This window comes from Catharus ustulatus, chromosome 22 (assembly GCF_009819885.2).
Source record: "Catharus ustulatus isolate bCatUst1 chromosome 22, bCatUst1.pri.v2, whole genome shotgun sequence".
NCBI classification, from domain to species: Eukaryota; Metazoa; Chordata; class Aves; order Passeriformes; family Turdidae; genus Catharus; species Catharus ustulatus.
Window position 1 is genome coordinate 7,804,826 of NC_046242.1, and position 14,268 is coordinate 7,819,093.

Below are 14,268 nucleotides of genomic sequence, written 5' to 3' on the forward strand. Positions count from 1 at the left end.
TTATTAAATTCTAGTTTTGCAAATTTGTCTGTATGTTATTCTAGAGATGAGGGGTAGCACATGCTGAGGAAGAAGATATGGGTGCTCCAATCTTTGTTAAACTTGCAAAGCTGTTAAAATTGTGGGATTTTTGTTTTCATTCTTTTTGATGAAAAGAGAGTGCTTCTCCAGAGATGTGATATATAGGCCCTGTTTTAAGGCTGAAAAATGTTAAATAGAGTATTGAAAAGTGAATGTTGAAAGAATATGGTTTTTAAAATAATAATTACATAAAAATTAAGGCTGTAATCTTGAAATGAATAGATCCTCCATATGCTGCAAGGTAATTATCCCTCAGTGAAAGAAATCTTGTGCATTTTCTATTACTCACTTGCCTCCCTTGTACTGCCAAAACCAATCTGCTTTGCATATTTCCTTGAATACTGTTGTGTATTTGAAAAAAAACCCCTTGAAATCCTCACACATAATTATATAGTTTTGCTGTTTGTTTCTTTTCAGAATTATACTGGATTTGATCTAGCATAGCTGGTAACCCCCCCAGCTCCTCCATCCCTCCTATCTCTAGCAGGCACCAAGAATGTGTGTCTCGTCTGTGGCAGGGCAGATTTTGTACCAGTCAGCATCTTGAATGAGACCTTTATAAGAAAGCCTTTGTTTGGGATGTCTGTTTGAGGTTCACTGCCCTTCCCAGCTGCCTCTCTGGAAGCAAATATTTGTCTCAATGGGCATCTCCTTGCATTCAGTGCAAGACATCTTTGCAATGGTCTTTACTTGGTTTTGCTTCTCATTCATAATTCTCATTCTTATTATCTTCCTCCTCATTGCAGTTTTATTTCTGGATATGCCTCCTGTCTTCAAAGGAGCTAAACACAGGGATGCTGAAGTTGTATCAGACCTTAATACCCACACCATTGGGATTATTCCTGGGAGCAGCAGGGGTAATAGATTTTCAGGGTACCAGATGCAGAGCTTGCTTCTGTGCCAGATCACGGCCCCAACTTTTCAGCTTTTAACTTGCAGAGCTTTCAGTTGTTGTTTCCAAGTCAGCCATAAATCTCTGGGGCTCCTTCCTCCCACAATGTGCTGCCAGGCAGTTGGCTATTGTCTGCAAAGTATTGCTTTTTCTCTCAGGCACCTCTTCCCTCTCTGTTTCTGCCTCATCCTGCAGTTTGAAAGGGCTGTGATAAATCTTGCAGGAAACAGCTACTTCATTGCTGTGTTCAATAATTTGAATTTCGATGTGGCAATGGGCTGGCTTTCACTTGGTTGCTAACAGTGTCATGTTTATGTAATCCAGGTTGCTTTGAGAAGCTCAAATCCCTGTGTGGGAACCTAGAAATTCCATGTGGCAAGGCCTCACCATCAGTGAGTGCTGTGGAGGCAGCAGACACCAGCCCTTCTCCCCCAGGAGGTGCTTTGTCTGTGCCTGTGTGGCTGCTGCTGATGCTGCCAAGGGAAGAATGCCTGGCTCCCTGCAGAGGTGGCAGCTCCTGGAGATGCAGCAGGTTGTGCATCCTTCTCTCTGGCTGCTCTAGGTGGGAGGGAGCAGATGCTCTGGACTGTCCTGTGAGGGGAAGCTGATGAGCTCTGCTCTCCATCAGTGAAGTTCAGCAGTGTTATGCTTGGAGGTGAAATGGCATTACAGACCTAGAGAGGCTTGTAGTAACTACAGTGCAAGTGGAGGAGGAAAAACCACTGCAGCAGGAGCTGGCAGTTCTGTGGCTGTAAGGACAAGACCATGCTGCCCTCCAGCTCTCAGGGGAGGGTGGTGGGCTGTTGGATGGGACAGTGTCATCCACCACAGATGTTTGGTGCCCTGAGCAGTGTCTGTCATCCCCACCCACCTCATCATCTGAGCATTGAACCAAACAGTGAGCCAGGCTGCTCTAATGCCTCCAACCCCTGTGGCAGTAAAACCAGATCTTTTTCCTTTTAGCTGGCAGCCCTGTGGCCAGCAGTAGGGTTTTCCAGCTGACAAAATCTTGGCTTCAAATGGGCATTACAGTCCCCTGGTCTCAGGACTGTGCTGAAGCCCTGCCCAGGCTGGGAGGAGCAGAGTCAGTACCAAAAGTTTTTTTTGACCAGTCTGGTTGCAAGGCTGTACTTTGAGATGCTCCCAGACTGCAGAACTTGCTGCCCTGTCACAGGTTGGTGGGATCTACAGCAGGGGCCACGAGGGTGAAGTGTCTTCAGTCTTGTGGCAGTGGTGGTTCTGCTGGGCACCTTTTGGTGCCAGGTAGTGCATGAGAAGATTATTGATGGCCATGGACAGGGAATGCAGCCAGGAGTGGGTAGGCAGCTCTGCTGCTTTTCAGGCTGTCTTGTGTTGTGGAGATGTTTGAGGGTAAAATCCTCTGAAAATTAAAATAGAAAAGGAAAAAGACCTCTTTTAGGGGCACTGTAAAGCTCTTCTCTAAATATAATGTTTTTATTTATTTCTCCCTCCTTCCTGAAACAAGACACTACTGTGGAATCTCTCTTTTTCATTTGGTTGTGGTTTTGGGGTTTTTTTGTTGTTGTTTTGTTGGTTGGTTGGGGGTTTTTTTGTGTGTGTGATTTTGTGGGGTTTTTTTTGGTTTTGTTTTGTTTTTGTTTTTTTTCTTTCCTCTTTCTTTTAAATCTAGTGTGCCTCCATTTTATCAATTAACTGCTTGTCTCCTGATTCCCATGGCAACACAACAGGCTGCATTTCTGAGTCCTTTGGCAGTTGTGGTGCCTGGCATGTGTCTTGGGAGCAGTCAGACTACAAAAGGGTTCTGCAGGGAGTAGGAAATACACGGGCAACACTCACTGTGCACTGCTTCTCACACTAAACTGCTCTTCCCTTCCTCCACTCCTCCCCTTTAGATACAAGTTTCCTTTCCCCTTTGTTTCAGTTGCCTGGTGTTAAGAAATGACCAACTGGAGTGCTGTGGGAGGTCAGAAGATGTGGAGGGAGTGAGGGATGGATGGGTTCAGTGTATGTGACTCAAACACAGCACCAGGCTGAGCATGCTGTCAGGGATCCTGCAGGGAAAGTTATTGCTGCTGATGCTGCAGAGCAAGTGCCTCTTCCTCCCACTTCAGTTTCCAGAGTTTCTTGAGGGCAGGTTTCTTGCTTCTGTACTATACAAAGCTTCTGTTCACTCTTTCCTACAGCAGTTTCCAAGAGCTGGAAGAATCCATGCCCTTTTTGCAGAAGCCCATGTGCTTCAAGGGATTTTGGACACATGGCTTTCATTGACACGGTAACAAGAGCCCTGTGAACAGGCTGAAACTTCAGCTAAACTTTTAACCTCTCCAGCTCTTGCCTGCTAGGAATGTGTCAGTGTGGGTCCCTAAAACTGATGGGTTGAGTTTGCAGAAAGAGCTCTAAGCACCAGGGTTGCTGTAGTGGTGGTTAATGTGCAGGCTTTGTGAAGGCCAAAGGGAAAGCAGAGATTTGGAGCTGGGTAAGATGTGCTGGATGCTCTGTGTGACTCTGATTTACCAGTTGTTGTTCAGCCCTGGAAGCTGTGACCTACAGGAAGCCCATTTAATCTGAAAAGAATGAGCCAGCTAATGAACACAATGGGATTGTAAAGCTGGAAAGCCTGAGTGGAAGAGATCCTGCTCACTGCTTGTTGTGTCTTGGAGCCTGGTCCCAGTGAGAGGGGGAAGGCATCGCTGCTGCCAAAGCCCTGACTAGCAAGTGAGGTCTGTGCTGGACAGAGCAGCACAGGTAAATCCTCTTGGATCAAGCAGGAAGAGCCTTCCTCATCACTGGCCTCCAGGTGAGCTGCTGAGCAGTGACATTCAGAGTGTTCCTGTGGCTTCTTGATTGGCATCAGCAGGTACTGGCAGGGTAGGAGTAGATGTACCCAGTTTGTGTGTTTGGTGTTTCTCTTGCATAACTTCTCAATTTCATACCTGAGATCTTGTTTTGCTTTGTTTTGCTGTTTCTTGGAACTTTTTTCTTAGTGAGCTTTTTGGAACTTGTTGGCATTTGTCTGGGGAGTCTGGCTAGAGCAAGAAAACTTTTCTTTTTCAAAACAGCAAATCCAAGTGACACAGACCAACAGACCAACTCCTTAGGTGCCTGTAGGCTGGGAAAGCTCAGAAATGTTTTGTGGTAATCCTCTTGGATGGTTTTCCTTCAGCTGTAAGAGGTACTTGGAGAGTGGCAATGCCAATGTCAGGTCTCTGAGAGCAGTGCCATCAGCTGCTCTCACTTTTGGGCTATCCTAAGATACTCATGAGATTGAAGTCAAGTTACTCATTGCTACTATTTGCTTTCTGAGAGGCTGGTGAGCAGATACCTGGGAGGATCAGAGCTTGGGCTACTCTGGATGCTGTCTGACCATCTGGTTAATGGGTTAGTAACAGCAAGAGAAATGAGTTCAGCTTGATCATGGTTACTCTTGGCTTCTCTGAAAACCTGCTGCACAAAAGCCCATTAGCTACTCTGTGGTTATTATTTCATATGTGGATAATGAAAGCCATGTAAAACACAAGTTTCTACATTGTGGCCATAATAAACAAGGTGAAGCTTTAGGCAGTTCCTTATTTACATCCTGTACTTTTGAATAATTCACTTTATGCTCAAGAATAATGATGCTTCTGCCTGCACTGCTCAGGAGCCTGGAATGAGATTGTTTCCCTGAGATGTAATTACTGTAGTTCAGCATCCCTGCCTATCAGACAGGCACCTAAAGTGAACAAGAGTGTGTAAAGTTGCACTAAAATTTTGGCTTTGGGGGAGAGACAGTGTTGCACCAGGAATCCAATGAACTGTTTTTTTTTTTTTTTTCTGGTCTAAGTCAGTTTTGAAGTTGTTTGCTCTTGCAGTGAAATGTGGTGAGTCTAAATGCAATTTTAAATCCTACTGTAATGTTTGTTCAGCCTTGGGCAGCCTTCCTGCCTTTCTTTGCTTGAGCTTTGCTGCTGAAGGGTTTGCTTATCCCAGGCACATTGCAGAGGTACTTGTGAGAGTTAATGTGACCTGTATCTTGACCATTGGCTAACACACAAAATCAGGAACTAAGCTGAAACTGAGGCTCCAGTAAGACTGGAAAAACAGTTTTGATCTCTTCTCAATATAGCAGCAGAGCCCCCCAGATTTTATGTGCTTATAGTTCCCTGTACAGCAGGTTGAGTTTGGCTGTTCTTGACACAGGGCATACATGAGCACAAACGTGTCAGTGCCATGATCTTGGTGTGCTAGGGTGCTCTGCCAAGCATGAAACCAAGGTGTAAGTTGTGTTTCTAATTTAATTTATTCTCCTACGTATCACAGACCTTGTTGGTGATAAAACCCTGCAACCAGCTTTAGTTCTTTAACTTAGAGTCTTCTTAAAATGTAATTTCCTTTTCTGATTACCTTACTGTCTTGTGCTATTAAGCATTGAAATGCCAACAGTGGCCTTATCGTCTGCCTGTGATTGTTTTTGTAGTTCAGATGGATGGAATGCTGTTTCCTTCACACTTCTTTGTATTTAAAATCTTTTGTAAAGATCAAAAGCTCTAGGCATCCTTATAGTCTTTGGGTTTAAATTTTTTAAGGTGAAAGTGGTTCTTGGATGTAATGCTGTCCTGTCTGATGGAGCTCATCTTGGTGTACTGTCCTACACAATTGAGAGTGACACAAGCTTGAATGCAGAAATTTGCCCCAAAACCCCCAAAACTTCTTGATGAACACATGAGGTTGAGAAAACTTCCAAGGCAGGTCCAGAAGCCAGGAGAAGATTCTCCCTGACCGAGCTCTGCTGGGAGCTCCATGGTCTCTGTTGCCACCAACATTTTCAGTTGGGAACAGTACTCGCACAGCTGGGGACAGTATTTACTGTCCTTCCTGTGCCCATCATGGGATTTTCTTGAACATTCCCTGTGTGTTATGCTGTGCATGTCCCCTTTGGCTGATCTACAAGAGTTGTTCCAGCCCCCTGAGCCCACTGAGCTGTTGGAGATACTTCTGTTCATGAGAGGAGTTTGTACAATCCCACCTTAATTGCTGCTCTCTTGTTCAGATGAGGTTCAGACCAGGCAGAGGTACTGCTTCCAGGGGCTTTAAACTGGTGGCCATAGAAATTTGTCAAGTGTTTTATCTGGAGTGTAATAAGAACCAAAGTGTCAAAACAGATCCTCATAACACATGTAATTTAGCAGAAACTAAGTTCTTCATGCTATGCCTTAGTGGTCTTTTCTCCTCTTTCCTAGACCTCTAGCAAAGCTTTGAAGTGTCTTGCTTTGAGAGCTTTTATGTTTTTCCCCTTTCTAGGAGCTGAGCCTGATCTGTCAGGCCCATTACTTGTGAAGGAGCTGTGGAAGTGTTGCAGACTGAGCCACAGTGATGGCTGAGGCTGAACAAGTTTCACAGTTCATTACACAGAAGCACTCAAGTTTGGCTTGTCTCTGCAGCTGCTCAGGGTGTCCTCTGTCAGCCTTCTCTGGTAGCAAATAAATTTTTTTCCTGGATGTGCTTTAGACTTTTCTGGTTGATAGCAGCCAGAAACTTCAGCTGAAGAGCCCAGGGGTCTTTCATTGAGCACAGGATATGTGGCACAATTCTCCTGCAAACATCCCCTACACCAGATGTGTGGGAGATCCACACTTGGAACCTCAGGGCTAATGAGAGCTGAGGATGGCTGAAGGTCCATGGATGTGACTTAGTGAGTCTTATTTTCCAAGCTTATTTCCTCAGTTTCTGTTGTGGTTTCTTTTAGGGCTTTACTCAACCTCCTGCTTTAACCCTCAGGGAGTTTTAATGAAGTTCATGTGTCCTTGTCATTTGTTGCCTGGGACCAGGCTGAAAGCCCAAAGGTTGTGATAGGAGGGTTTGACAGTGGGGTCAGCAAGAGTTGGGTCACTTCTGTCTTGTTTGCTTGGGTTGACTCTGTTCCCATTCAGGCACCTATCATGTGTTCAAGGGTCCCCTTTTGTGTTATGGAGAGTTTGGCTGATCTGCTGGAGAGTGTGAGCAGAACAGTGAATATCAGCATCACCTGAGTGTTCCTTCCCCAGGCAGCAGAGCTTTGCTGGAAGGCTGATGCTGGGAAAAGGGCACTCTTTATTGCCAGATATATTGAGTTCCATGCACATTGTGTGGCCCTGGAAGGCTGTGCATGAAGGTTTGTAGATGCTTCCTGTTTAAAGAAATGCTGTTCATATTGAACACATCCTAGGTATCTGTTTGCTGCTGCATTTTTTCAGCAAAGGGCACAGCAGCAGGGAAAAATGGGGAATTTGTGGAGGCTGCTGTGTGGTCCCACAGGAGCTCTTAGTGCCATTGGTGGGACACTTGATGGGGTTCTCATAGAGCCACGTACTAAAACATCAGTGCCTCACACTTTAAAAAAAAAAAAAAAAAAAAAAAATTGGAGGGTAAAAGGATGACTTGGTTTCTTTCTGCAAAGCAGCAGTTCATTGGGCTCTCTGCTCCTTAGCAGCACTCCTGTGCTTTTGAGCTCACCACACTAGTGTAGCCCCTCTGGGGCTGTGAGGGGACCGAGGTACTGTAAAGGGGATGAAGACATGGGGTCATTTCTTTATGTTCTGTGTGAGACCTGCAGAAACTGGGCAGCAGATGGAGATTCTGTGCAGACAGCTTTCCCACTGAGGAGGTGAGTGATGGTGTCACTCAGGTTTCATCTTCACAGGCCGTACACCTGCAATCTAAGTTGTTGTCCCAGATATTTCCTTTCTGTAAATACATTTTCTTGGTGTTTTGGCTTCCTTCTAGGATTTCTCCTCATATTAAAAACCTCTTTCTCCTTGATTCACAGGCTCCCCTTTACACAAGCAGGGTACCACGTCCACCACCAGCGCCGAGAAGTCGGGTTCGAAGGTTGCCGAGGTGGGCGATGATTTCCTGGGAGACTTTGTGGTGGGTGAGCGCGTCTGGGTGAACGGAGTGAAGCCAGGTGTGATCCAGTACCTTGGGGAGACGCAGTTTGCTCCAGGCCAGTGGGCAGGGGTTGTTCTGGATGACCCTGTGGGCAAGAATGACGGCTCTGTCGGAGGAGTGCGGTACTTCGAGTGCCAGCCGCTGCAGGGGATTTTTACGCGACCGTCCAAGCTGACGCGGCAGCCGGTGGCCGAGGGCTCGGGGAGTGACGCCCCCTCCGTGGACTCCCTGACAGCTCAGAACTTGTCACTGCACTCTGGAACAGCCACACCACCCCTGTCCAGCCGTGTGATCCCGCTGAGGGAGAGCGTCCTGAACAGCGCCATGAAAACGGGCAACGAGTCCGGATCCAACCTGTCGGACAGCGGCTCTGTGAAAAAAGGGGAGAAGGACTTGCGGCTTGGGGATCGTGTGCTGGTGAGTTGGGTTGATTTACCAAAATATGAGTGTTGGTCTAATACTGATACTCAACTGTGAGGACAAAAGACTCTCTAACAATTTAAAGTTACAAAGTCTGTGTTTATTCAGCGCTGGGCAGCAGTGTGGGGTAGCCCCCTAATACACACTGCAAAATTCCAGGTGGTCACAGAGTCTATTTATTGACAAAAGGTTCAAACAAATGCATATTCATAATACCAGCCCCTCCCATCCCTGCTTCCTATGGTAATTAGCTGGAATGGCTATTAAGCAGCGTGGTTGGCTTCTTGAATTGAGTCTGGGGTCGTTTTTGTGGGGAGGGGTCTTAAAAGGAGGAAGTAAGGTGAGTCTTCCTCACCCTGACCTTTTCTATCAATGACAATACAAATGGCTTTTGGGGCAACTCCAGTTTTGCAAAGAATGAATTTCTGGTTGCAATTGTTTGTGTTCTTTGGACCTACCTACCAGTTTCATCCTTTCCCATTGCAAGCACAGCAGAGCAAACATAAATTGACAGGCAATCAATTATTTAAGTTTCAGGTAACTATCTCAATCCCAGTTTCTTCTAACTTTTAACTAAATTCTAGTTTCTTTAAGATTAGTGTTTCAGAGTGTGGGGTCCCCCTGGAATGGCAAAGGACAAGGATTTGTCCCCCTCCTGAGTGTTTCCTGGTCAGCTTCAGGACCAGACAAAAGGAGGACTGGGTGGGCAGGGAGGTGTGGGATGGAGCATGGTCTATGCTGTTATTTGGGATGCTGCATCTTCTGGACATGTCTCTCTTTCCCATTGGTGCCTGTGTTCCAAAGTACTTCTTGTATTGGACAAGTTCAGAACTGCAGGAAGATGTCAGAGAGAGAACAACTGAAATATGGGGGAAATAGAAATACAGTCATTTATTATGTTCTAATCTCGTGGGACTCCATAATGAAATGTACTGTTTGGGCTTTCAGGGAATTTGCTGCAGTGTCTTGTTGCATGTGGCTGTACACAGTCTGCAAGGACTTGCAAGAATCTCTCCTGCTGGTCACTCTTTCTGGTGGTTCAGTTTTCTTATGTCAGATGTGACACAAAGTCCTTCCTGTCCAGAAAGGAGCTTCCAGTAATTTTTAGAAAATGGCAGGCTTTGGGAGAGGTTGTGATGGGTGAATTATCGACATATGATTTCTGTTGTTATTTTCATTATTTGGAATAGACTACCTGATGACTAAGCCAAAATGGCAGGCTTGAACTAGGAATGGGTTACTGGAAGTTTGCCACCTAGTTTGTCATTTTTGTCATAGCAAAGGAGATGGAGAAGAGAAAGAATGATATCAAAGACAGGAAGACAGGGTTCTGTCCTGCAGCTCTGTAAGAGAGTTTAGTTCTGTTAATGTGTGTGATACCTAGTGTGATATCAAATATTGGAAGAGCCAAGCGTTTGAGCAGATCTGTAGTGATACCTCTGGATCTAAAAGGTAAAGGTGGGTCTGACCAACAGCCTGACAGGTTGCAGAGGGATAAATCTTTGCACATCCTGGATAACCTGAATCCCATTTAAAGTTATCCAGTGTTCCTGGATACCTCCATATGCACCTGGTTCCAGTAGCAGCAGTGGCTGTGGGAGGGCAGACAGACTGCACACCTGTTTAATGGCAGGTGTTTGGTAGGACTGGCTCCACAGTCAGTGTGAATCAGGAGTGTGCACAGGGACTGTCAGAGCCAGTCTCAAATGTCCTTTTGGGACTGCTGTTGGGTTGGCCAGTAGTTTTTATTTTAGTTATATAAAATATAAACAATCTAAAGTTGGTTATTTTCAGAGGAGTGAAGATTGGTTCTGCTGGTGCTCACTGGATGATGCTTAGTAAACCCAGTGTGAATATGTAGGTTTGTAGAGTTGACAGAGTTTCATTTTCTCAAATTTTCCCCAAAATGTGCACAGGAGCTGACACTTGCTCAAAGATCTGTCTGCTTCCTGATTTCAGCAGAATTGGCCTCTCATCCCTCCCCATCCCTCTGGCAGCAGAGCTGCTGCTGTCCCTGCAGTCCCAGGACAGGGTGGCAGGGAGAGGTGGCAGCACTGTTCTGTTTGCACAAGCAGTGATGCTTCATGTTGGTGTGTGACAGCAGCACACATGGGAGAAAATGAACCTGAGGATCTGTCCTCTTTGGATGAGTTTATTTGCTCCCATTTTCTTGCAGGGAATGTTCAGGTGAGAACTTACGATTTTAGAAGCAGGAGTCATTAGAAAGCAAACTGCAAAATATAAAATCTTTACTAAACCTGGCTCTGTTCTTTCTGAACCAGGCAGGCAATGGAATGATGTTCTCCAGACTTGTTTTACCCCTTTCTTCTCCTGACCATAAGTTCTCTGAGACAGGACCTGTTCCCTGAGCAGTCTGCTCACCCCAGTGGGGGCCAAGAGTGAATTTTGGCATAGCCACAGCCTACAGCCTGGGAACATCTCTCCCCAGGCTTCTATTGAGCTGTGTTTTGGGAATGGTTTGGGTTTTTAATTTGTTTTCAATGAGGGTGCATTCCTTAAAAGCCTGCCCTCCCTGCCTGATAATCTGTCCACCTCAGATGTTATTAGATAAAGTTTGTGCTGTGACTTGTTAGCGTAATAAATAGCTCCAAAAGGGTGAGCCTGGATTAAGCTTAGGCTCTCACTGGTTCTAGCAGGAATGCTCAGCTCACAGAAACATCAGGAATTGTTTGCACACAGTCATAGAGATCCAGGAAAAGAACAGATAATAACAAGAAGAAATAATTTGCTCTTATGGTTCATTCACATGTGCTTGGCTTGACAGCTCTTATTTTACTTATGGGAGGTGTCAGTTAATCATGTTGGGTATTAGAATATATAAATAATTCTGAATTAACCTGAGTTCCCTCAAATTCCTTGAGCAAATCTTTGCTCATCCCCTATGGACTGCTACAATTTTAGTTGTCTTTATTACTCTTGGTGTTTGCTTTTCTGAAAGAGTATATTTTTATTTGAGAGTGGTTTTTAGATGTATGGGATCCACCAAAGGCTTTTCAAAAGAGGGAGGACATGTTTTAGTGCTGATGGAGCACAAGGTTGCAGGGGACCCTTCCAGGTTGGCCAGATGGACACCTGGTTCTCTGCAGCCTGGCCATTTCCTGCTGGCGCCTTTCTTTAACTTCATTAAAGTCCATTATAGCTTGAAGACATTTTTGCTTTTCAGTAGCTTTGTTGCAAGACCTTCTCTGACTCTCCAGCACTTGCAGAAAGTGACTTTCAGCTTTCCATTAGAAGCTTTCCATTAGAAGAGTTAGATAATATTTGCCTTTGGCACTCAGACTTTTTCTCAGAGATGTAAAAATTGCATTAAAGAGATGAAAAATCCACCCTAATATTGTAGAACTCATCTCTTGAAGTCTGGCAAATAAATGTGGGACAATTAACCTTTGCTTTAGTGACAGTGAAGCTCCCAAAATGGGATAATTGCTGAAGTTCTGTTAATGTGAGGCTGGCTTATTGCCTTTCTGCAGGGAAAGAAGGGATGGAAACAGAGCAGTGGAGCATTTTCTGCCTGGGAGGAATTTCTGCTTGGTTTTTTGCCTAAGAAAATGTCTTTTGCATTCTTTGTGGAGAGGCCTTCTTAGCAGCTGAGCTCATTCCCCCTTAGATGCCATTGCTTTCTGAAGAAGTGGGTGAAGTCAGTGGTTTTATTATATGTCAGCCTAAATAAAAAATAATTTAAACAAAAGAAATTCCTCTTAGAATAGGTATTCTGCCCTTCAGCCATGCTTGGATTTCCTAACTGGAAAATACAGTGCACTTCAGCTTTGAAATGGAGTGATAAATAAGATAATGGCCAGGTTATATCCCAGTGGCTGGTTCAGCTGCTGAGGGGTATTGCCCCAGATACCAGGATGGATTCCAGGTTTGTGATTTTGCTGGAACTTGCAGATCTTCAAAGCCAGTGCAAATGCTGGAGCAGCAGCACTCCCAGGGAGCATCAATGCAGCAGCACTTGAGCAGGGCAGGGCTGTGCAGAGCCTGGAAATGGATCCTGGCCTTTCCCCTGAGCCTGTGCCTTTCATCATCCTGTCTGTCTGCTGAGAACTGTCTTTGCCTGCAGTGTGTTGCAGCTCCTGGCAAATGAGGGAAAGCACTCCTGAATAAACTAATCAAGTTCTTTCTTCAGGATCCCCCCACATGTCCCTGCCACAGCCGTGAGCTGCAGAAAGGTTTGAACCTCCTGAGTGAGAAATTATTTCCTGAGAAGCTCCCTGGGCAGGAGAATTGCAGCCACAGCCCTTCTCCTTGGGCAGAGACAGCTCCCTGCTCTGCTGCCAGAGTCCCTGAGCTATTTCAGTGCCTGAGACTGAACCTTGCTGCTGGAAAGGCACACAAGGTGTCACAGAGGAAGGACTCCTGCTCTTTATTTTCCTGGTTAGCCATTGGGGCTCTCCCAGTTTGTGGAGACCTAGAGGTGCAGCAATGCTCCTGTGTGGCCTTTTTCAGACAATCACCAGGCATATTCCCTTACTGATAATCAGGCAGAAAAGAAGAAAGGATCCCATTCTGTAGTTCTATCAAGGCAGGATTCTTGGTATTCCACTGCCTGCCATCCTCTAGACCAGCAATTGCTGTGCTGTGACTAGAGAGTGTAGGAGAATGACAGTGTGGGAATGATGGATCTCTGTCCCTGTGGAAGTTTGGGACAGGCACTGGGAAGTGCAGTGTTCCAGCTGTTTGCAGGATTCAAGAGACAAGAAAACATCCAGGACTCCTAGTCAGAGCTCTTTCCTCTCTTTATAAGATTGTTGCTGGAAAGGAGCTTTTTACAGGAGTGTGTAGTGTCAGGATAAAGGAGAATGGCTTCAAACTGGCAGAGTAGGGTGAGATTTAATATTAGGAAATAGCTAATATTACCTAATAATACCTCACCTTCCTGGTGAGGGTGGTGAGGCCCTGGCACAGGCTGTCCAGAGAAGTTGTGGCTGCCCCATCCCTGGAAGTGTTCAGGGCAAAGCTGCCTGGGGCTTGGAGAAACCTGGTGTAGGGGAAGGTGTCCCTGCCCATGGCAGGGGGTGGAACAAGATGAACTTCAAGATCCCTTCTATCCCATTCCTGTGGGGTAGAAGATGGTTTCATAGAGACCATCCTGTTTCTATGCAGTGAAATAAAGAGGGAAATAAATAGCCCAAAGCAACTGCCCTGCCCTGCTGCCACATCAACCCTCAGAGGCTCTTTGTGCACACCCTGCTAACCATTCATTTGGGCTGAGACACTGCCTGGCCCTTGTCTGCTGGGTGCAGTATCTGGAGCTGTAAGTGGGCTGTGGTGGAGCAAACTGTGTTACTGGCATGGGCAGACTTGTATTGGAGACAGCCCCAGGAGGAGATGCTGTAATTCCAGGCTTTCCTCTTACACCACCTCCCTAGGATATTATTTTCTCACTGGTGCCTGACAGATAAGTGCACAGAAATGTCTTGCATCAGCAGTGCTGTCAGACTCATTGCTGTGCAATGCTGACTTGTGCTGTGGGGATGGGTAGGCACAAAGATAAGTGGTTGGATGAAAAGAAACTATAAAAATTCCTGTAGCTTCACATACAGAGGGCTGGCCTGTAATTACTGGCTGTCTGCTTCTCCCCTTACCCTAAAAGCCAGTTCTGGCATTCTCAGATGATATGGTGTTTATCTGATCAGATGAAGCTGCTGATGGCCAGATGGCACATGGAGGTAAGTTGTGTTTACAGATAAACCTGACCACAAGCCAGTTCTCCAGCTGCTGTACACTGGCCCTGGCTGTAGCTGGGACACAGCCCCAGGATGTGAGGCCACATCTCCTGTAGGTTCACACATTTGCCCCCTTGCATTTACACATCATTATTTCAGGTGATCTGTAGTAGCTGGACCCACAGCCTGTGCCTTTGCCAAAAGCTCCCTCTGCAAATCAAGTATTACTGTACAGTGGTTTTCAATGCTTGGAAGAGCTGAACTGTGTATGCTGGGAAAACACAGCTCCTGCCTCTC

General features: G+C 45.8%; 1 protein-coding gene across 10 annotated transcripts in view; it reads left to right on the plus strand.

Moving 5' to 3' along the window:
• CLIP2 (CAP-Gly domain containing linker protein 2) overlaps positions 1-14,268 on the plus strand; it is a 94,464-nt gene that overhangs the window by 45,034 nt on the left and 35,162 nt on the right. For 9 of the 10 annotated variants that reach the window (XM_033078496.1, XM_033078498.1, XM_033078495.2 and 6 more), the window contains one exon: positions 7,740-8,278. In XM_033078496.1, coding sequence (XP_032934387.1) covers positions 7,740-8,278 — 539 coding nt within the window. Of the gene's footprint in view, positions 1-2,079; positions 2,148-7,739; positions 8,279-14,268 lie in introns of those variants that run through there. The other variant, XM_033078504.1, reaches the window with a different exon arrangement.